Raw genomic sequence first — 21665 nt, forward strand, 5'->3', positions numbered from 1 at the left:
GAGAGTGCTCTGGGCAAGGAAAATTTAAACAAATATTGTTTAATATTTGTTATTATAAACCCAAAGATATTTGTCTAATATTGCTCATCCGAATACTCCTAATGATTTTTTTACCAAAAATATATGTATACATATATATATGTACACGCACTTCTAATGATCTACTTGCTTGAATAAGTTTGTTGGTAAAGAAAACGACATCGAGATGTGCCCTGATAGGCTGTTTTAAGATTTGCGTAAGAAAAAGAAAATTAATAAACGATATGTACATTTTTTTTCTTTAGTTTAGCTTACAATTTCCTGCTTTCCATCAAATCAACGACCGACTTTTTTTTTCTTCAATTTTGGATATCCCAGAAAATGTGACAGAGAATTATTTATTAAGAATCGAAAAGAGACTCTGGATTGAGAGCAAAACAAGAAGTGAAATCAAATCAATTTGGTAAACCATATAATTTTGCCCACGTGTATATATTACTAGTCTTTGAATAGTATGTATTTGAAAACTATATATATCCATTTATAGCAGTTAAAAGCTCCAACCCAATATATATCATGACCAAATTGAAAAAGCTTCTTCACCTTAACCAATTAAGCCACGTTCCACAGTATCTGTTTTAATTAGGTGAACAATATATGTTGAATCCCTCATGGAATAAAAGTGTTGAAAACATGCATCGATCGATAACTTACACTTACAACCGAAGCAGTGCTTCATCATTTGCCGTAGTTGTATTAATATAAAGAATACTTTTAAGGAATTAATCATCCTCTTAAAAGCTACTTCTCTTACCAATTTATATTTGTCCACGTAAGAGTTTAGCCCTAATCAATTAATTTAAAAAAGCACTCTGAAATTGTAAGTCTTACATTCGCATTATATCTTCTTATCTAGTCTCTAGTTCTCTTTTAATATAACACGATTCAATATTCCAGATCATATAAAAAATGTATTGATAGAATTAAGCTTTATTCTTTTAAACAATATGCGCAAGTCCAAAAACTTTTAAACAAATTTCATTACACTGAATTATTTATTATTTGAATGATTAAATTGATTTGTGATAAAAATGATGAAGCACTATATATCATCCATATGACTCATATATGCATGTAGCTAATTAAAATGCATTTCAAAGCAGGGTTACTTAACTTGGAGAGTCTAGCATAGTTTAAAACAGTACTATAGGCTTAAAGACGAGCTGCAGGAAATATAGCCTAACAAGGCACGTAGCTAATAAGGTAGCACCAAACCCAGAAAACCAGGCAGCAATGTGTGTATATATATATATACATATAGATTCATCGTTCATGTATATATCATGGTAGGTAAAGAAAATGAGGGAAACCTAAAAAGGGTAAATTTGGATTATCTTATTTTAATTTTTATTTCCTAAACAAACATGCTTAAAATGCAAGCAAGGGTACCATCAGTTTCTATTCTGGCATGGCAAAGAGGGAAAAAATTGTGTTATATAATATGGAGTTCTTGTTTGACCCGTTTTCTAAGGCTAACTAGTTGCAACCCTCGTATTTTAAATTTCACGGCTCTTATCCCTCGTATTTTAAATTTCTTTAATTCTATTGCAATCTACCTAGGCTTTTGACTTTAGTGGTTCATGAAGATAAATTAACCACACACTTGAGCTTTGTTTTCCCAGGGTATAAATATATACTTTTTTTTTTTTTTTTGGGAATTTGGGGTTGATTAATTATCTTCCATGTTCCAAGAAAATGGAAGTATAGAACCAATGCGTATTAGTAACCTCAACAAGATTCTTGTGTCCAAAAAAAAAAAAAAAAATCAACAAGGTTATCATTTCACTAAAGGAAAAATATGGCCTTGGCATTTGAAACGGACCATCCCAAAAACACACATGGAAATAATAACAAATAAAAAGAAAGTTTCCTGCCGGCTTTACCCAATTTTGTCTTCAAAATTATTATTGTATATGAAAGGCGAAGAAAAAAATAATAATAATCTGAGATTTAATTCAAGTGTTGAGTGCCACCTGCTAACATACTAAAATATCAATTGCATCGGGACTTTATTATTTAATTATTTATTTTTTAGTTGAAGAAAAAAATTATTTTAGTACACAAAATTAATGGCTATTATTCATGATAAAAACAACCAAATTTATACTCACAATTTTAGATTAAATAATATTAGATATATCAATAAATCTATTAAAATGATGTTTATTAATATGATATGGCAAAACGATATTTTATTATTATTTTAATTAAAAATTAATATAATCTAAATATACATAAGTAAGTTTTTTAAAAAATAATTTTAAATTAATAAATTAATGACACTTCAATAAATATTGTGGTAGATGTTTTATTATCTCCTAGTATTATTTAGATGTTCCATCTTTTAAGCGGCTTTCTTGCTTCCAACTCTTGGAGAAGTTACCTTCACCCTATATTGGCGTGGATCCATGAAGTTTTCTACCCATAAAAATGGCGAACCCATATTCATTTGCTGGGCTATAATGTTGGACTGGATTCAATAATTAGCTCTTTAATTACGAATAACTTTTGTTTTTCAAAATTTTGAATCTTTGATTTGGTTAAAATTATTTTACCCTAAATTATGATGTCTCTCACACTTTTCCTTCTAAATTGTAAAAATTTTCACGCTGCCCCTCTTCTTATATCTATTGTTTTATGTAGTCTACTCATGTAAATTTTTTAATATGAATTTGTTCGACGAATTAACCATACTATATACACGACATAAAAGTAAAATAGAATAATTTCTCAACGAAAAATTTAGATGGGTTGTAAACTTGTGTATGACTGATATCATTAAATTCATCTATAGAAAATATTGCAAATTAGACTAAAATGATCCAAAAACAACAGTTCAAGGCAACGTGAGAATTTGGAGGACTAATTAGAGTGTTAGATAAATAAATGTACATATATATATATATATATATAGGTATATATATACATATATATATATATATATATATATATGTACCGAACTAATTCTATGGAAAACCTAATTGATTCCTCCTTTTAGCAATTGCACCTTACTTTAATATTTAATGCAAAAAGTTTTTGAAAAAAACGAATAGAAAGCCTTAGCAAATAGATAAACTAATTACTAATTTCAATTAGAAGCAAAGCATTTTTTATTTTTTTCTTGGTTGAGAATCATACTTAATTTTAATTAGTTATAGTAATTAATGCTTTCCTATTTGTTTTCAACCACAAAAGCATTTCTAATGTCGTAAGAAGCTTCCATTTATCCTTATTTTATGTTTTCTTCGTTTTCCCAACTCGTGCATGGCTTACAGGGGGAAGGCAAAAAGAGAAAAGAAAAAAAAAAATTAAAGATATATTTTTAAGTTAATAAAGTATTTATATATGAATTTTGATTCGATGAAACTAATTAATTAATTAGTTGATTTTCCATATATATTTAACACTTTACCCTTGTATATTATAAACTTGTAATTTTAATTTCCCTAATTTATTGTCACAATTTTTTATCATTTATAAAAAATCTTTCATATTCAATATTTCAAATCTACAATTTTATAAATTATGTAAATCTAAATGGTATATCAACATAAATAACTAATCTTATTTGATAAATTTATTGCCACAATTTATATAGATTAATTTGACCTTAAAAAGCAGGAAGGTTTTTTTTCCACTAAATTTATTTCTTTATTTATATTTTAAAATGAAATACGTCCTATAATGATGCATAGGGATGGGATAAAAAATAAAATAAAATAAAAATAAAAATAAAAGAAAATTACACTTACACTATACATACACATATACATAAACATATATAAATAAGCCACTATTTTGTACCAAAATAAATGTAAGCGGCTTTCGTACGCAGTTGGTAGGGACTACGGCATGCATCATTTTGTACCGACAATTTAAATAATAATAATAATTAGACTCCTATTTGCTTGATTACGTAGCTAATCTAGATTGCTACTGATTCTTAATTACATATTTATGTATAAATGGTGCCTATATATATATATATATATTCATAATACGTAATGCATAACAAGGAACGGAAAATTAAAGATGTCGGTATAAGCTTAATAACATATGCAATTGACTTGTCCAAAATATCAAAGTGGTATAAGTTAATTATTAATAGCTTTTTGAATGATCATTGGTTTCGTTACCAATTCAAACAAAAAATGTTACAACTAATTAACTTGATCATGACCACCAAGAGCTATAGCTTTTTAGTAGATCCGCACAAAACGACTTCAATCATAATTTACTGAAAAAATTTCAATACCTCATAATCAAGGATGAAGAGCGGCAGCTCTCGACCTATTATTGTTTTTATTATTCGTCCCACGACCAAACAAGCACAAGCTTGAACGGTGTTCTTCATATTGATCATCATTAACCATTCTCGAATCAACCGATAACCTCCGGCTGGCCATTTTACCCCGACCTCGGAATTTCCATGGTGTTATTGGAGAAGATGGCACGGAATATGATGTTGACCTAGTGGAAGACGAAGATGAAGCTGAAGATGATGATGATGACAAGGCCGGCGATGAAGGGAGAGGAGTAGTACTATTTTTACTTGAAGCATGTCGCTTGGGGAAAATAGCTTGTAAGAGGGTATATGACTTGGAGGGCTTTCTAATATTGGTGCTTTTTGATGAAGTGCTATAGCAATAGGAAGGTGGAGGAGTTAGAGGAGGAAGAGTGGTTTCTCTGAAGTGCCCAACCTTCGGAGTTCCTGGTTCAGATTCCCACATGAATGGAACTGAAACAGATGCTTCTCCATGGTAATAATATTCTTCATGTGAGAAGTTAGCCATGGACAATTCTTTGGTTAGGCGCTTTGAGAACTTGTTTTTCTCAGTCATGATTTTATGGGGTTTATAGGGTAGATCTGAGCTACCTTTAATCATTATTCTTTTGCTCTCAACAAATCAAGTGCCAATTGAAAGCTGACTTAATGACATATATACAAAGGAATTAGGCAAAAAAGAATCACATTTTTTTTTTTTTTGTGGGTAATTTGAATAAGGTATTAATTTAAGACTTGAAATTTGCCTACTTTTTCTTACATGTGATTCTCTAACATGCAGGGTATGACTTAAATTTATTAATTAAGGTCTTCAATTATATATAGAGAAAAGATAATTAATATATTTTTGTTATTCCAAAATCTAAAAAAAAAATTAAACACTTTGTCAACTTGCTGCCATATGAAAAGTGGATTGTGACTAGCCAACCTACTGAGTTTTTCTGCATATACTAATTTCAAAATCAGCTTTATGCTATTATATTTTAATTTGCTATGTTTTATGAAGCTTTCAAGGAATTTAGCTATATTAATTAATTAATTGATTGTGGAATTTGAATGAAATTCTACTTCTCCTACCTTTGGATGCCTGGCAATCAGAGAGTATGGGTGAAAGTAAAACCAACACTTTAATCTGCTCTTCTTTAATTTCTAGCTATAAAGAATATGTTCATGTGGCACACCAGAATATTAAAATAAACAAAAGAATTCAATAAGGAATCACTCATGCATATGGGTTTCATATATATGGGCTGCACCATAGATCCTACATATGGATTCCATATATAGCGGTAATAGAGTAATATATATATATTATCTCCCCTGAAGTTTGGTATAAATTCAAACCCATCTCTATATATTTGAAAGATTTTCAAATACTTCCCCTGTTACATTTACACCCCGTAAATTTTTAACTATTCTTTATAATTAAAAGCATATAATTGACATTTTTTTAAAACCACAAAGGATTTGATTGAAATAACTACGTCAAACGACCTCAATGGATGTGGTACCAATCAATTAAGGCAGTTTTTATGACAAGTTTAAATGAGATTGTCAGGAAATAGTGCCATTGATTACCAGAATAATTTTCCTCTAATTTGTTCAAAATCTTGTATCATATTAATTTAGTCATGAAAAACTGAATAGAAAGGCAGGCTAGCCGGCCGGCATGATATATATTTATTACCAAAAGTCAGCAAAGAAAAGAGAGAAAAAGAAACATGCAAGTGATTGACTGGCATTAAATTGCCTGATCTTATGTATCTGAAATTAATTAGTAGAAAGATGGATGAAATTAGTAGTTTAGTACTACTCAACGCCATATATACTCGATCAGCAAGAAATTCGAGCTTAAGGGCAGGCACGTGTAGCTCCCTCTTGATGCATGTGCCCCATATGGTCGCCCTGCAGGGGATGACTAATTGGAACTATAAAATTAATTTGATTGGATCTTTTTTTCCTTTTTTTTTATCCTTTTTTTCTTTTTTCTTTTTTTTTTCTTCTTTTTTTGGCTTGGTGTTATTATATATATGTTGCATGTGAAATAATTTCTTTTCCCTTTGTGTTTCCTTAAAGATCGCTAATAGGTAGGTGATTAGTAATTAATCTAATCCGTCATAATCATCATTAAATAATTATTTTATTACTACTAAAAATAATTGCCCTAAACCCCTATTCTATTTTTTATTTTTTCCCTCATTTCTGAACATGCCCTAAACTCTATTCGGCCCAATCGAATGGCAGGGGTTAAATAATATTATGGTAGGCAGTACACTTAATTATTGGAAGTCATCGAAGTCTTTTGTAATTAATATAATTAGCATGATACGGCTTTTAGGTCCTTGTAATCGTACTACTCATACAACCTAAAATTAGGTAAATCAATTCACCATAAAACATAAAAATTCTGCAAACCGGGATTCCTCTAAAATTTTTAATTCCTTGCTTTGAGAATTAAGCTACATGAAATATTTAAATCGAATCACACTGACCTCAAAGCACCAAAATTCCTGTATATTGGCAAGTGGTAACTAGCAAGACGTGGGAATTAATGACCTTTAAGACTACGTACTAATATTAGAATTTTTTATTTTTTACTTTTCTTGATGAAACTAACATTAAAAATAAGTTGCTTTAATTGGGGTAATTATCTATGGTACCATATATATATACATATATATAGCTTAATTAGTATAAAGTTATATATAAAAATGTAAATATATAAGCATGCATATAACCTAGTCAGTAAATTCGTGAATAATACGCGAATAATATACGTATATATGTATTTTTGAAAAAAAAAAACTTTGATTTTCTGTATCAATTTCAAATATAAAAAATATATATATTTTTAATCGAAAAGTTCAAAATACGTATTATTGTATTATATAAATAAATAAATAAAAACACTTAGTAAATTCATGAATGTAAATATATGTGCATATATATATATATATATATACCTAGTTTCTAAATTCGTGAATAATGCACGTATATATATATTATTTAAAAAAAAAAAAGAATAACCTACCATTTGTTTTTATCGATTTCAAATGTACAAAAAAACAAAAAAAAAACATGTATTTTTTTAATTAAAAAGTTTAAGACAAGTATTAAACATATTATCGTATTATACAAGTAAAAAAAAAAGTATTTTTGAAAAATAAATATTTTCAAAATTTTTCCCTCTTTTATAATAACATTAACAATGTATATAAAAAGATTTTTCATTTTATCCTTTTATTTTTTTTTAGTTATTCACTATTTTTTTTTTCAATATATTAAACTATTATTATCTTAGTAATAGTTATATTTTTATCATTTATATTAACATTCATTGATTTTAACACATATTTAATGCTCGTATTTTTAGTTTCGAATTTTTTAATATATAATGTATTATATATGTATGTACCGAATTTATAAACTCTTCTTTTACGTATTTTTTTTACCAAATTTTCATTTATATTTTTTAATAAATTAAATGATCTATAACCATATGTACCTTTTTACATATTTTTATCGTCTCATAATTAATTAATAATTATGCGCATACAATCCTCATAAGTCATAATATGTTTATTAATTCCAATCCACATCCATCTGACCATCTCTGTTGTTAGGCGGTAGAAAAGAATCATTCACAGAGTAACAACCAAACAAAAGAAACAGAAATTAAGTAAAGCATGCATAAAATATCCTCAATAGCAGACATACTAGAACATATATAAAAACATGATTTTTTAAATAGAAGAGAATCTCCTCGGCGCCAACTTAATTTGACACAATTACTTGTAGCTGCAATTACAGATTGGATAAAGCCCCCCCCAAAAAAAACAAAAAAAAAAAAACACTATATTGTTATGTATAGCATTTATATATCCTCGTTCTGAATAAATTAAGACAATGGAGAAGGAACAATGGGAAAGCATAAAAGTCATAGGATTATTGGTGGGAATGACACATCATACACCTAAATGGCCTTACGACCCTGTTTGGAATGCACGATGGAAATTGAATAAGAGATATTTCAAATTATGTCTAGCCAAAATTAATTGGGCCCGACTCAAAAAAAATCCAATCCGATCTATATTAGTTTTACATCTCAAATGGGCTACCATATATCTGTCTAGGGAATTTCTTTTTACACTGCCTTTTTACTTCTCCTACTACATCAATTTTTCAAAAATACCTTTTATTCATTTAAGAAATAATTAAGTGTTATTAATTACTGTTTAAATGTTTGGTAGATTCTAGTTGAAAAAAATTAAAATATTCAATGTGCATCAACCAAAAGAATATAGAAATGTTTAGCTAACAAGAACTAAATATACTTTTGACTTTAGAAAATAAGAATCTTTTTATTGTAGAAACATAGAATATTAATTAATTCATATGTAATATTTATATACATTTATGTAAAATATATTTGATAAAGGATATTTAAATATCCTTTAGAGCTCCAATCTTAATCATATTTTCCATAAAAAAAATTTTACCAAATATGTTTAAGGTTTGAATATTTTGTTGACTCATTTTTCATCAAGTATAATAACAAATAACTTAGCAAAAACAGATATAATTATATTTAAGACAATTCAACGAAGTTTAATGTCAAATTATGTTCAGTTATAATTAATTGAACATATTTTTATTTTATTGTCCGATTGATGCATATTGAACATTTTAATATTATTACGTTGGAGTCTGAAATTGAATAATTTATTTTAAATGAAAAATGAACTTTTAGAATTTATGTAAAACCCAATGTTGAAGAAAAAACAGTTAGTGTAAAAAGAATGCCACTTATATTTACAGCTAAATGAGAAATATTTATGTGATAAGCTTTTTTTTTTTTTTTTTTTTTTTTTTGGTGGTAAATAAAACTGCATTAAGCACAAAAAGGAAGGGGAAAACAGAAAAGAAGATTCATCCTCCAAAACAAACAAAACACTCCTCAGAAAGGATTTGAGAAACCAAAACGGGAGGACAGTTAAAAAGAAAATCATTAGAGCAAAATAAAGTAATATTGTCCTTCAATGCAGCCTTTGCCGCAAGATCAGCACATTTATTGGTCTGTCTTGGGGGTCCAAGAAACAAACCAATTCTTCTCCTTCAGCTTATTTTTGATAGCTGAGATGATCTCTCAAGATTCCCATTCGCAAGGTTCTGAGGGGTCTTTAAGCTGGTTGACAACTGAAAGAGAATCACAATACCAATCCACGTTAAGCCAAGCAAACTCCTCAGCAACAGTTAGAGCCCATTGAATGGCTTTAAGTTCAGCTATGTGTTCCCCTTGTCTCCCCTTGTCGTCCCTAGCTATTAAAGCAATAGCAGATTTACCAGTAATGCAGGCAGCATCGGTGTTGATGCTATGTGGTAAGTATTTAGTCATTGAATGCATTGATAACTATTATATTTACAGCTAAATGAGAAATATTTATATGATAAGTATTTAGTAATTGAATGCATTCTATTATTTGAATTTAAGTTTAAAATATGAGATATGGAATCCATAGCTTGTTTGAGATACTGGACTGGTCTACAGCGGACTATTTGAAATTCAACCATAATCAAATTTAATCAAATATGTGTGGATAAGACTTCAAATAATCTAGTCCTGTCCACAGGAAGCTACTTATAGATAAACATCCCCTATTAAATTGAAAAAAAAAAAAATTGCTATTTTGTTAGCTTGGGTTGGGTGTTGGAGCATAGTGAAACCTACATATTACATGGTTATTTAATTGATAACTATTAGAAGGTCCATTTTCAGTGATAAATTTTTAATATTAAATAATAAAAAAATTAATATCTCTAATTAATAATTGGCACATAAACAACAATTTATTGATAATGATTATTAGTAATAATAAATAGCAAAATTTTTAATAAAATCAATATATTCTTAGCTTTAAAAAAAAAAAAAAAAGAAACTCATATTTGGGAATATATGTGTGTTTTAGTAGGAGGGCCTCAACAATGCATCACAATATATTAATCCTTTAAGAAATATGTTATACTACTATTCGTTGAAAAAATGCCCATTGAATCAAGAAAATCTATTAAATAAGATTAAATCAGCTGGCATTTTTGTAGGTATACACTTATACTATGATTTGAAATACTAAAACAGAGAATTGTTGTAAATGAGAAAGAAAAAAACTTATAATATGATTTGAAATACTAAAACAGAGAATTGTTGTAAATGAGAAAGAAAAAAAAGAAAAAAAGAAAAAAAGAATGAATCAAGAAAATCTAAACGTTATGCAATCATGAATATTTATCTCTTTACAAATATTTTCTGAACAGACTCTTTAAAAATATGAAATATTTAGTCTAAAGGTACATGATACATGGGCATGACCTAAAAATACATGATATCTGGGCCTGACCTTTATCACTTTATTTAATCTCTAGTTAATTTGTTTAACCTCATGTCGTTTTATCACTTTATCCAATCGCTCTGGTTAATTTGTTTAACCTCCACAATATTGTCGTTGGGATAATTTTTTTTTTTCCTTTTTTGCTAAATATGTTGGGATAATTTTTAATTCCAGAGTCTATATATATATTATTTAATTAGGGATTTTTCCAATTTCATTTAATCTTTTATATATGATAAGTATTAAAGATTATTATAGCATGCTCAATGGCTTTAATAATTGCCGAAGAGCATATTTACCATAGTTAAAAAAATAAAAAAAAACTTCTCAATGGCTTTGCCTGTTACACTGATAGATGAAAAGACTATCTATTCTAGTCGATATATTAGACAGTATAATTTATTAAAACATTCCTTATAAGATATATTTTCAAAATGAAAAAAATAGATAAATAAATTATTATTATTGTTTAAGAAAAAATACATAGATACTATTAATTAACTAAGATTTAAACAGAATCATTAGAGAATGATTTTTAGAGCATTTCCAATAAAATGGATATTGGCTCTGTCCATGAAAAAACCTTTGCTATAAATAGATAGTTTTTTTTTTTTTTTTTTTTTTAATTTCTCTGGTGGTGCTTACAAGAGATCTTTATGGTGAGATGGTAAAAAAAATAAATAAATAAAAGATATCTAATAAATTTTCTATATGGTAAAAAAAAAATAAATAAAAAATATCTAATAAACTTTGTACTTATAGAAGGATCGTTATACGGTGTGAATCATACATTCAACATTTTCTCTTTTTTTTTTTCCTCGTCAATTGGCAGCTTCTTCTCTCTCCTCTCTTCTCTCATCTCCTCTTTTAGGGTTCATTATTTTATTTAAAATTTTAAACATTTATTAGAAATAAATATTGTTTATTAATAAACATTATATCTCATAAACTTTAACATATTTCAAATCATTTGCCATATAAATTCTAATAAATAGATTTGAGATGCTCTTAGATTAAATATACATTTATATTATAGATTAATTTTTTTTAACTTATATGTCATATCGAAAACAAATCACGAACCATTAGAAATACTCTTATCATATACATGTAAATACATATGGATTCCACGTTCCTATCCCAATTTTTCCACCTTCATCTCCTGGTTTCCTTTCTTCTAAAATTTAAATTATTTATTTTAATATAAACAATTATCATTCTTATCTAAACTAGCATTATAAATACGATAACATTGAGTTATTATATTTAAAAAAAATTGAGTAATATTTTATTTATTCATAATGAGGTGAATTTTGGAAAAGCCTACCAATAGATAATTTACAAACCAGCGAAACCACTAGTAGGAAGTACCCGATCAACATGATAAGACGGTCGAATCATACTGGGACCCCTCACCAAATTTGGTAATGTTCAATTAATCATATAACAAATATATTTCTATTTCCATTCTGGAAAAATAAATTTTAATGGAATCTTTCCTATTTATATGTTAACCAATTGGTCCGTTTATTAGCTTAGTTCCTTATCCAATATATATATATATATATATATATTTCTTAAGAAAAAACAAGGTATGCATATACAACCATGATATTATTGAAAAACAAAAAATAAAAAATGAAAAATTAGTAAGGTCTCTCACTCTCATCTACTTGAATTTTTTAAACAAAAAATGGAAAGAAAGGAAACTTATAATCATATTCATACTTATCTCTTTAATTTTCTTCCCTATATATCTATATTCTTATGTTATTATTTATCTTATACTTAAAAAGTAAAAAATAAAAATAAAAATAGAAAGACAGAAAACCAAAAAAAAAAACAAAAATAAAAATTGCCAAGATTGTAGTGTAATACGGTGCGTAGTCCAATGGGCTTGAATGACAAGGCCAGGCCCACTCATTTAAACGTAGTCTACAGTTCCTTGTATGAAAGGGAATTATTTTTGGATAATTTATTTTATTTTTTACTAATCATATATTTTATTTTTTTGATAAAATTGTATGAAGGAGAAGTTTCATCAAAAACAAAATGTAAAAGCTGCTTTTATTTATTATTATGTTATTTAATAAAATAAAAAATCTCTCCGATTAATTTAAGACCAGAAAAATCTCTCTCTCTGTTTGTTCGGCTTCTGCTTTGGAGATCCACACGAACTTCTTCCCTCCAACCATACAAAAAGGTAAAAATTTCCTAAATGTTTTTCTTCTTTTTTTTTTTTTTTTCCTTACAATTTTTTTTTTAAAAAAAATTCGTTAGCATTTTAATAAATCTTCATCTTCGTTTGAATTTTTCTGTCTTAGAAATTAATCCGGGATTAATTGTCTAATTAAACACTCATATTAGGTTACGAGCTGCGGTCTCGTTCTGTGTTCGTTGCCGAGCATTGAATTTTTTTTATTTTTTTGGGCATTCCAAATATTTTGGTACGTGAATTTTATTACCTCAACAATCTTATTTCTAATCGATTTTTCTGTTTGAAAATTTGTAATTTCTGCTCATATTCAGAAAAAATATAGGTGATCGAATTGCTTCCCTTTCCTATTCGTGTTTGTTGTTGTTCTGCTAATTCAATTGATTTCTACGTGCTTATATGAAAATTTGCGATTTCCAGAGATGTCTTTTTTATTTTTTTATTTTATTTTTCGGCGGAATTTTTAATTTTGGAGAGACTTGTTCTATAATCACTATGCGAAAAATTCTTGTTTGCTTGGTTTTGGCAACAAAAACTTATTATTTCTGTTATCGTATTTCATAAAAAGCTCGAATATGTCGTAGATTAAAAAAAAATATATATATATATATATATTCAATTTTATTTGGCATTTATCTTTTAGAATTTGATCATCATATGCAATTATGAAAAATCACCAGGTGAAATTGCAACTGTTAAATGTTCAATTTATTAGAAATTTCACTATTAATTCTTATTTTGTTATTATTATTATTTTTTTAAAGGTTCGGAAGTTGTGTGCTGCTGCTGAATATCCTTTGAGCTAGAAACTGCATTTGGGTTCTTTCAGCATTCTCTAATCCATATTGGGTAAGAGAGAAAATCCAGGGAATGCTGAAAGATGTGCCTCAATGCTTGGGACTCTGCTTTTAAACTCGTGGAGGCTGTGACTTTCATCGAACTGGTTTTCTATACCCTCCATGAGTCTGGGCCTATAAATCAGATTTTGTTCTCTCACAGTTCCCAAAAGCATTGTGGGCCCACAAATAGATATAAAATGCCTCTGGTGTTAATGCATGACCGGTGTGAAGACGGTTGAGCTGCTTTTTGGTATTATTTACTCGTACCCTGTGTATTATATATATAGGCGGTACTAGAAGAACCACCTAGTTTATCATTGTGTATTAGGATTTGAAGTTTGGAATGGAAAATAAGTCGAATGTGTTGATGCGAAGATATGAATTAGGGAGATTACTTGGCCAAGGAACCTTTGCAAAGGTTTATTATGGAAGGAGCATGGAAACTAATCAGAGTGTAGCCATCAAAGTTATAGACAAAGACAAGGTGATGAAGGTTGGGCTTGTTGATCAGGTCAAGCGGGAAATATCTGGTATGAGGCTGGTTAAGCACCCTAATATCATAGAGCTTTATGAGGTCATGGCTACCAAAAGTAAGATCTACTACATCATGGAATATGCCAAAGGAGGTGAGTTATTTAACAAAGTTGCTAAAGGAAAGCTGAAGGAGGATGCTGCACGGAAGTACTTTCATCAGCTAATCAGTGCGGTTGATTTTTGTCACAGTAGAGGAGTTTATCACCGGGACATAAAGCCGGAGAACCTATTGGTAGATGAGAATGACAACCTAAAAGTCACTGATTTTGGATTAAGTGCTCTTGCTGAATCCAAGTGGCAAGATGGGCTGCTGCATACCACATGTGGCACTCCTGCCTATGTTGCTCCTGAAGTCATTGGCAGGAAAGGCTATGATGGGGCAAAAGCTGATGTTTGGTCTTGTGGGGTTGTGTTATATGTCTTATTAGCAGGTTATCTTCCATTTCATGATTCAAATTTGATGCAGATGTATAGGAAGATTGGTAAAGCTGAGTTTAAATGCCCTAATTGGTTTCCTGCTGAAGTACGAAGGCTGCTGTTTAAGATCTTGGATCCAAACCCCGGTACCAGAATCACCATTCCCAAAATTAAGGAAAGTTCTTGGTTCAAAAAAGGATTTTACTCTAAAAGTACAAAATCTGATGTGAAAAATGAGGATCTATCTTCTACAGATACAGATACAGATATTGGTGCTTCAGGTCCCCGCGAGAATGGTAATACAGCTGCTGAGACAAAACAAGATTCTGTCATACCTCCAAACTTAAATGCTTTTGACATTATTTCCTTTTCTGCTGGGTTTGATCTTTCTGGCCTGTTTGAAGAAAATTCTGAAAGGAAAGAAGCAAGATTCACTTCCAGAAAATCTGCCTCAACCATCATCTCCAAGATAGAAGAAATTGCAAAGCGATTGAGGATGAAAGTGAAGAAGAAGGATAGAGGTTTGATGAGATTGGAGGCATTGAAGGAAGGTCGAAAGGGAATTTTGTCCATCGATGCAGAGATCTTTCAGGTCACTCCGACTTTTCATTTGATCGAGTTGAAAAAATCAAACGGTGATACGTTGGAATATCAAAAGATATTGAAAGAGGACTTGAGACCTGCACTTGCTGATATAGTATGGGTTTGGCAAGGTGAAGAACAACTGCTGCCATCCCAGCAGCTCCAGCAGGTACAACAACAGCAACAACATTTACAGCCTCAAGATCAGCTGCAACAATTACAGCAGCAAGACCAGCAGCCAGCAGTAGCAACGAATTAGCATCTTTCCCATGATATCTGACATTTGTTTGTACATTTCAGAAGTTTACTGATACCAAACTATTTTATCTGTTCCAGTATGCATTATGTCCCCCTCCTTTAACTTGCTTCTTTTTGCCCCTTAAGAATCGGTTCTTTTCTTCCCCCTCCCACCCCTCCCCTCCAGTTTTTCCTTTGTCATGTCCTGTAATTATAGTTCTTGCAAGTGTGTGTTGATGTCCATGTATTTAATTTTCTATTTTCCATCTACTTAAATTTTATAAATTGACCTTACAAAAATCATTATAAATGAAACAAAAGCCTATGCTTAATTCCCTTCTTGTTAGAGAATTATTGGTCATTAGATGTGTTGAAGCTTGTATAACCTTTTTTGTCTACCGAGCAAGAAACTTGTATAACCTGTCTAATTGTTAAATATTTTCACTTTGTCGCACCCATACACATTGTAATTGGCTCTACATACTTCAGCTTTTGTGCAAATCAAAAGTTTCCCTGTCGAATGCACATTTTTTGGCCGAGTCATGATATATAGTATTAGCTGATTACCCATCATTAAGTGTCCAGTATATGGTTTGTTATGTAACTGACTTTTATATCGTTTTTCTGTCTCAAAGATGTCGAGATTTGTATCTTGGAACCCAGGAAAGCCATACATAGAATTAGTCATAATTTTTTCTTCTCCTGTTATGATTCTCTTGGTCCAGAAAATTCAATCTCCCAGTTCTCTGCCTGAGCGAGAAGACAATACGAAGTATGTTTCTATTGTTGGCAATTCATAGGTTTTGTTTTCTATCTTTATGCATATGAAAAGCGTCTAAGAAGTGCAACAACCAAGCCTTTTTTGTTTAGGATAAAGTCAGATTTCTGTGAACATGAGTTTAGAACACACACAAATATGAACAAGTGTTGTGCCTTCGTGTCAGGTAAAGACAACTTGCTCGTGACAATCAGGTATAAAGCAGCCTCAGTTCTTGGCTCATATTCTTGGCGTTCGGGAATGAAAGCAACACACAAGTCCTATAATCACGTGATTGATTGTTGAGGCCAGTAATATCTCCAAATGTCTTTCATTCTTTAAAACTGTTTGTGAAAATGTTATTGTCGCCTGTGCCGTGTGTGTGGTTTTGTTCAATTAGAGATTAATAAAAAAGGCTAAAGGACTGACTTCACTGCTTGGACCAAAAAGGCAAGCCAAATCTAAAGGTTATTTGAATTTGAATACCCAAATCGTAAAGTTCCCTAATATATATATATATATATATATATATATATATTTTCCATATTAAAAGAAAAAAAAATGTTTCTTTCAGTAATTTTTTGCCCTTGGACGTTTCATAAATCATGTAATATGTTAGGAATTGTAGTAAGTACACACAAATTATTCTTGCTTTCCTTAAATTAAAATTTACAACGAAAAATAAAGCATTTTTTCTTTACTTGTTCCCAGTAAAATACTGCTGTTACAATATCTGTCCAACGTTCTATAATTGGACAAAAGTGGGCGATTTAGTCAAGTCGATGATCTCAGGAAAGGTAGTAGAAACTCTTCTCCTCTTGCCAAACGATGTAGTTCTGCATAAGGGAGATGGCGTCGTGATATCTATTATCTCAACATCACAAGGTACGATATGGACACTGCTTGGTAATTGACTATTATCAGCAGCAATTTGGTGCCTTCCAGATCGATCCACTTCAACGTTGCTGCTGCTGTCTTTAATCAATCCAGATATGCTTCTATCTTCAGCAACTTCTATAACAGATGAGCTACTAATATTTGAAGATGATCTCACTGGAAATGCAGTAAAAGTGGGATGCTCTCTACAATCTTCTCTCTCATCAATCGATCCATATTCTGTAGTCATGTTGCCAATAACACTGTGATGATCTACGGAATTGTTATTAATGATAGAATCTGATGACCTTTCTTCAGAAAATTTACTAGAACTGCTTGCTTCATCACATTCTTTGTTATCCAGATCATCTTCTTTTTCTGAGAAACTTTCAACTCCTTCACCATAGCATGGAAGATCATCCATGGGGCAAACTCTGACCTTCATATGTTTTGGCAAGCTTGGACAGCCAGCAGAATGTATTTTGTACTTAGTTGAAAAAAAGTTTATAGTGAGGTCCATGCTGGTCAAGTATGGAGAAAATATTCAGTATCTCATAGCTGAAACTTAAATGCACCTTTTAGTTATAGAAAAGCCATGTACACAAAGTTACATTGCTCATCAAAGCGTACCTCTGCCATGATGGGAGGGTAAGCATGGTGTATGCAAGTTTGATCTTATTGGCAATTCCAGATAGTGATTTAAAGCTTGCAGCTGCACTCCTCACCGCCAGCGATTCAGTTGGGTGCTGCCAAGCCCACTCAAACTGCAAGTTTAATTAAACACTATGTTAGAATATAGCTCCAAAGAAGGATTTTGACTGTATTAAATTTGGAACTAAGATGAGCAGAGCAGAAAAAGGAAATAGAAACTGCAAAAAAAGATCTTCAAAATGCAAAACCAACAAAATGGATCCATTATTTCAAACCAACTTCAATCCCAACAAGACTCACAAATCCACATGAAACGATCTTCCTCAAACTAAAATTGTGGTAACCGAAGTCCAAAACGTCCTACACATAGCCAGAGTTAATGCATTGGACTTGATGAGGAGGACAACAATATTAATCTTCAATTATGCCATCATCAGGGCCTAGTGGCCAATGTCCCCTTTCGTGGAAGGAAAGTGATGGGAAAAGTACAGGCAGAAGAGTCAATTAGCCAACAATAAGAACAGGAACCATCCCAGTGAAATAACAGGGCCAAAGTTAATGTAATAACCAGGATGTAGAAAACCCACTTAGTCAGATAGGCAAGAGACTCATTCAGTTCCAGGCTGCCAGATGAGAATGACTCTTAAGAATGCACATGGCAAAAACTACAGAGCTACTAAAAATCTCATAAAGGAAGGACAATCTGAGTTGATCATCTTACCCAAGACAGGTATAGACAAAACAACAGGTCAAATACAAGTTCTCAAGCAATTACGTGATTCAAGTGATCATCATATCCATTCATTTGACTATTACAGATTCAATAAGCAGAACAAAATGGTATTTAGATTACCAAACGACGCTGAGTGGGAATTGAAAAAGGAAAACATGAAGAAAACGAAGAAGAAGAAGAACCTGGAGAGCGGAAACGTTGGTTGGGAAACCGTAAATGCATAAGACCATTTCCCAAGGGCGTCTCTTCTTAGTCCTCCATGCACCGCACCCTATTTCACCGTTGTGCTGCCTGATACGACGCCGTGGATTCACTGTGAATCTGTAAATGATCCACAACATAATGGACAATACCCACAAAGGAATCAGTTCACTCTAAACTACAGCTACCAGGAAAATGTGTACATATATATATATATATATATATTATAATAAATTTCAAAATTCATAATCAAGAAAATCTACGCCCTTCTTTTCCCATTTCTTAACAATAAACTGTGAAAGAAAGATAAATACAGAAATCAAATAACAAACAAAACTGTATTACAATCAGGTAAAATTAATAACCATTTACTTATGCGCCCCCCCCCCCCCCCCCCCAAAAAAAAAAAAAAAAAAAAGAGGTAGAGAGAAAGAAGAGGAAAAGAAAGCATATAATATTACTGACCCGATGTAGGTGTGACCTTTGTGGCGTGGGCTGAGAGACACCAATAGATAGCATCCATAAAAACCCCCTTTTCTCTCTTTCTCACCTCCATCATCTCCCTCTTCCCCTTCTTTCCCAATTAGGGTTTCTGAGGCCTCTCTTCGCACCCTCCTCCGCCGCCCCATCTCTCTCTCTCTCTCTCCAGAGTGAGAAATTAGAATTACAAATTACAAATTTAAAATTCGACCGTTGCAATTTTTTTTTTTTTTTTTTTTTTGGTTTAATTTTTTGTTGGGTCAGATTTGGGAATTACATGCCTTTTTTCATAATTATAAAAAGAATATGGACGGAGAGATGCCTGGTTTTTCCACGTGGTATATCAGGAATGTGCCAACGCAAGACGGGTTTGGGTCCGACCTTTTTTTTTTTTATTTTTTTGTTAAAACAAATCTGATTTATGTTGCATAAAAAAAAAAATTAAAAAATTTTTTTTTTTGAGTGAGATAACATTTGATTATATTTGTAAGGCTTTTTGTGAGCAAATTAGCTTGGCAGATCGTAATCAAGCCAGATAAAATTATTGGTTAAATACAAAAAATGTCAAAAGAAAGATTCTTATTCGAAGTGCAATAAAAAATATAAAAAAATTGCCAAAGAGTACCACCAAACATTGTGGTCTATTTGTCCTTTCCTTCAAACTACATTAGAATTTAATCCCCTCAATAGATTGACTATTCACAATTATAATTTCCATTTTGGTTTTCATTTTTCATTTTTCATTTTTCATTTTTTTTTTAATGGTGTTTTCAACAAACGTAAAAATAGCTCTCCCAATAATAAAATAATTATTGAAAAAAAAATTCCATTTGTACTTTTTTTGAGTATATTCCATTTGTGTATATTTTATCAACGATGTTGTTTTTCCATGAAAAATAACAGTTATTCAAAATGATTCTTTCTACCTCTACCCTAAACTTGCTATACTTGGACATTTTGGACATTAAAAGGCAAGCATAATTAAATAAAAAATGCAGAAAATCCTAGTTCAGCAAAACAAATTATAAAAATTCACTTGGTGGTAAACCCAATCATTGTTGACTGAGTTTCCACAAAAATCTTTGAAATTATTTCTTGCTTTTCCTCCATAATTCACTATCAAAACTATTGCTTCCCCATTCTGTAAAACCTCCATTTGTTTCCCAGTAAAATAAATCAAAAAACCAAAAGTCAAGTAAAAATTAATATTGCCAAAATCTAAACAGCTTAAACTGGAGGAACTTATTTTTCAAAATTTCCTTCAACATCCCAACTCTCCAAATAAAAAATAAATAAATAAATAAATAAAAAGCTAAAAAAATAAGTTGATAATTGCATTGGTTGGCCACCTGGCCCAAAGGATAGGACAGGTTTGTTGGGTAAGCAGCCAAAAGTCAAAAATAAAGGAGCACCAAAATGCTTTCACATGCGAGGAGCCGTGTATTAGGAGTAACTTTAGGTAGAAGGTTGTTGAATATTATGAAAAGAAGATACCGAGTATGACCTACATATTCAATTTCTCCTCACCCGGACAACAAAACCAACTTGTAGTATCAAACAAAATTAGAGAATATACATGTTGAATATAACCCAGATTAAGTGCTTTAAATGTTGCATTACCCAAAAAAAAGGAAAAAAAGGGTGCTTTAAATGTTGTGTGCATTTACTGCCCGTTTGTGTTTCAGACTAGATTGGATTGGATTGGACTATTAAAATCTTATCCAATTACATTGAGCTAAATTTAAACTACTCTAATTTGATTGGTCTGAATTTAAAATAGTCCAATCCAATCCTCCAACACAAACCGGCCCTTACTGGTTTGATGCATCAACTGCTATATCACCGTATTTTGACACCTAGAAACTTCAAACTTTCGCTTGGTCATGCCCAAAGCGCTGAGAAAATTGAGCATTTAGTTGACTCCTACTTCAAAAAGTTAGCAGTTTGAGCTTTATATCCTAAAATAAGGATTACTGAAAATTCTTTTAACTCTATAAAGAACATGAATAATTCACAATTTACCACTGAATTGGTTCACCTGAAGACATATATCCAAAATTGCATAAACGAACTACACTGATTCCAATTTCCAAGTACCAAACATGAATCTTCTTGCATTCCAAATACCTAAACTCAACCACCAATCAGAAGCTGGTAAAAGAACAGGAAGACTTGTACTCCACATTTATTTTTCATTTTCTTGCACTATATATGTCAGCCAAGACAATAGGCTATAACCAGAATGATAAATTAATTAGTGATGGTAAGATATGGAAATTATAATCCAATAAAGGGATATTTCAACTGCACAGAGTATGCTTTACATCTATCCATCTTCTTCGATTTTAATTCAAGCCAAAAAAAACATGACTTATGAATACTACTGCAGATGAAGAAAGTGGATGAACTCTTAATAAACACATGTATAAAGTA

General features: G+C 30.7%; 3 protein-coding genes across 4 annotated transcripts; 1 reads left to right on the forward strand and 2 right to left on the reverse strand.

The window, feature by feature from the left end:
- Positions 1-4102: 4102 nt before the first annotated feature.
- LOC125421098 (uncharacterized) lies at positions 4103-4921 on the reverse strand. The gene has a single exon (XM_048468882.2). The coding sequence runs from the start codon at positions 4878-4880 to the stop codon at positions 4302-4304; it is 579 nt and encodes a 192-aa protein (XP_048324839.2). The 5' UTR covers positions 4881-4921; the 3' UTR covers positions 4103-4301.
- Positions 4922-12727: 7806 nt separating this feature from the next.
- LOC107411521 (CBL-interacting protein kinase 18) lies at positions 12728-15875 on the forward strand. Of its 2 annotated transcripts, XM_048469130.2 has the most exons (3): positions 12728-12913; positions 13078-13157; positions 13690-15875. In XM_048469130.2, the coding sequence occupies exon 3, from the start codon at positions 14108-14110 to the stop codon at positions 15554-15556; it is 1449 nt and encodes a 482-aa protein (XP_048325087.1). In that variant the 5' UTR covers positions 12728-12913; positions 13078-13157; positions 13690-14107; the 3' UTR covers positions 15557-15875. The 2 variants fall into 2 exon arrangements, with proteins under 2 accessions (XP_048325087.1, XP_048325086.1); XM_048469129.2 differs by lacking the exon at positions 13078-13157.
- Positions 15876-16923: 1048 nt separating this feature from the next.
- Positions 16924-19501, reverse strand: LOC107411517 (uncharacterized). Its single transcript, XM_048469131.2, has 4 exons — positions 19218-19501; positions 18734-18872; positions 17798-17931; positions 16924-17688 (listed from the first exon to the last, which is right to left on the reverse strand). The coding sequence occupies exons 1-4, from the start codon at positions 19379-19381 to the stop codon at positions 17037-17039; spliced, it is 1089 nt and encodes a 362-aa protein (XP_048325088.2). The 5' UTR covers positions 19382-19501; the 3' UTR covers positions 16924-17036.
- Positions 19502-21665: the final 2164 nt, after the last annotated feature.

The sequence above is a fragment of the Ziziphus jujuba genome, chromosome 10 (genome assembly GCF_031755915.1).
Source record: "Ziziphus jujuba cultivar Dongzao chromosome 10, ASM3175591v1".
Lineage (NCBI taxonomy): Eukaryota > Viridiplantae > Streptophyta > Magnoliopsida > Rosales > Rhamnaceae > Ziziphus > Ziziphus jujuba.

Excerpts from the sequence above, each read along its gene's own strand:
- LOC125421098 (XM_048468882.2), bottom strand. The coding sequence starts at position 4,880 with ATGACTGAGAAAAACAAGTTCTCAAAGCGCCTAACCAAAGAATTGTCC.
- LOC107411521 (XM_048469130.2), top strand. The coding sequence starts at position 14,108 with ATGGAAAATAAGTCGAATGTGTTGATGCGAAGATATGAATTAGGGAGA.
- LOC107411517 (XM_048469131.2), bottom strand. The coding sequence starts at position 19,381 with ATGGGGCGGCGGAGGAGGGTGCGAAGAGAGGCCTCAGAAACCCTAATT. Across the intron at positions 17,932-18,733 it reads CCAACGTTTCCGCTCTCCAG|TTTGAGTGGGCTTGGCAGCA; the intron begins GTTCTTCTTCTT and ends TTAAACTTGCAG. Across the intron at positions 17,689-17,797 it reads ACCCTCCCATCATGGCAGAG|CATGGACCTCACTATAAACT; the intron begins GTACGCTTTGAT and ends ATACTTGACCAG.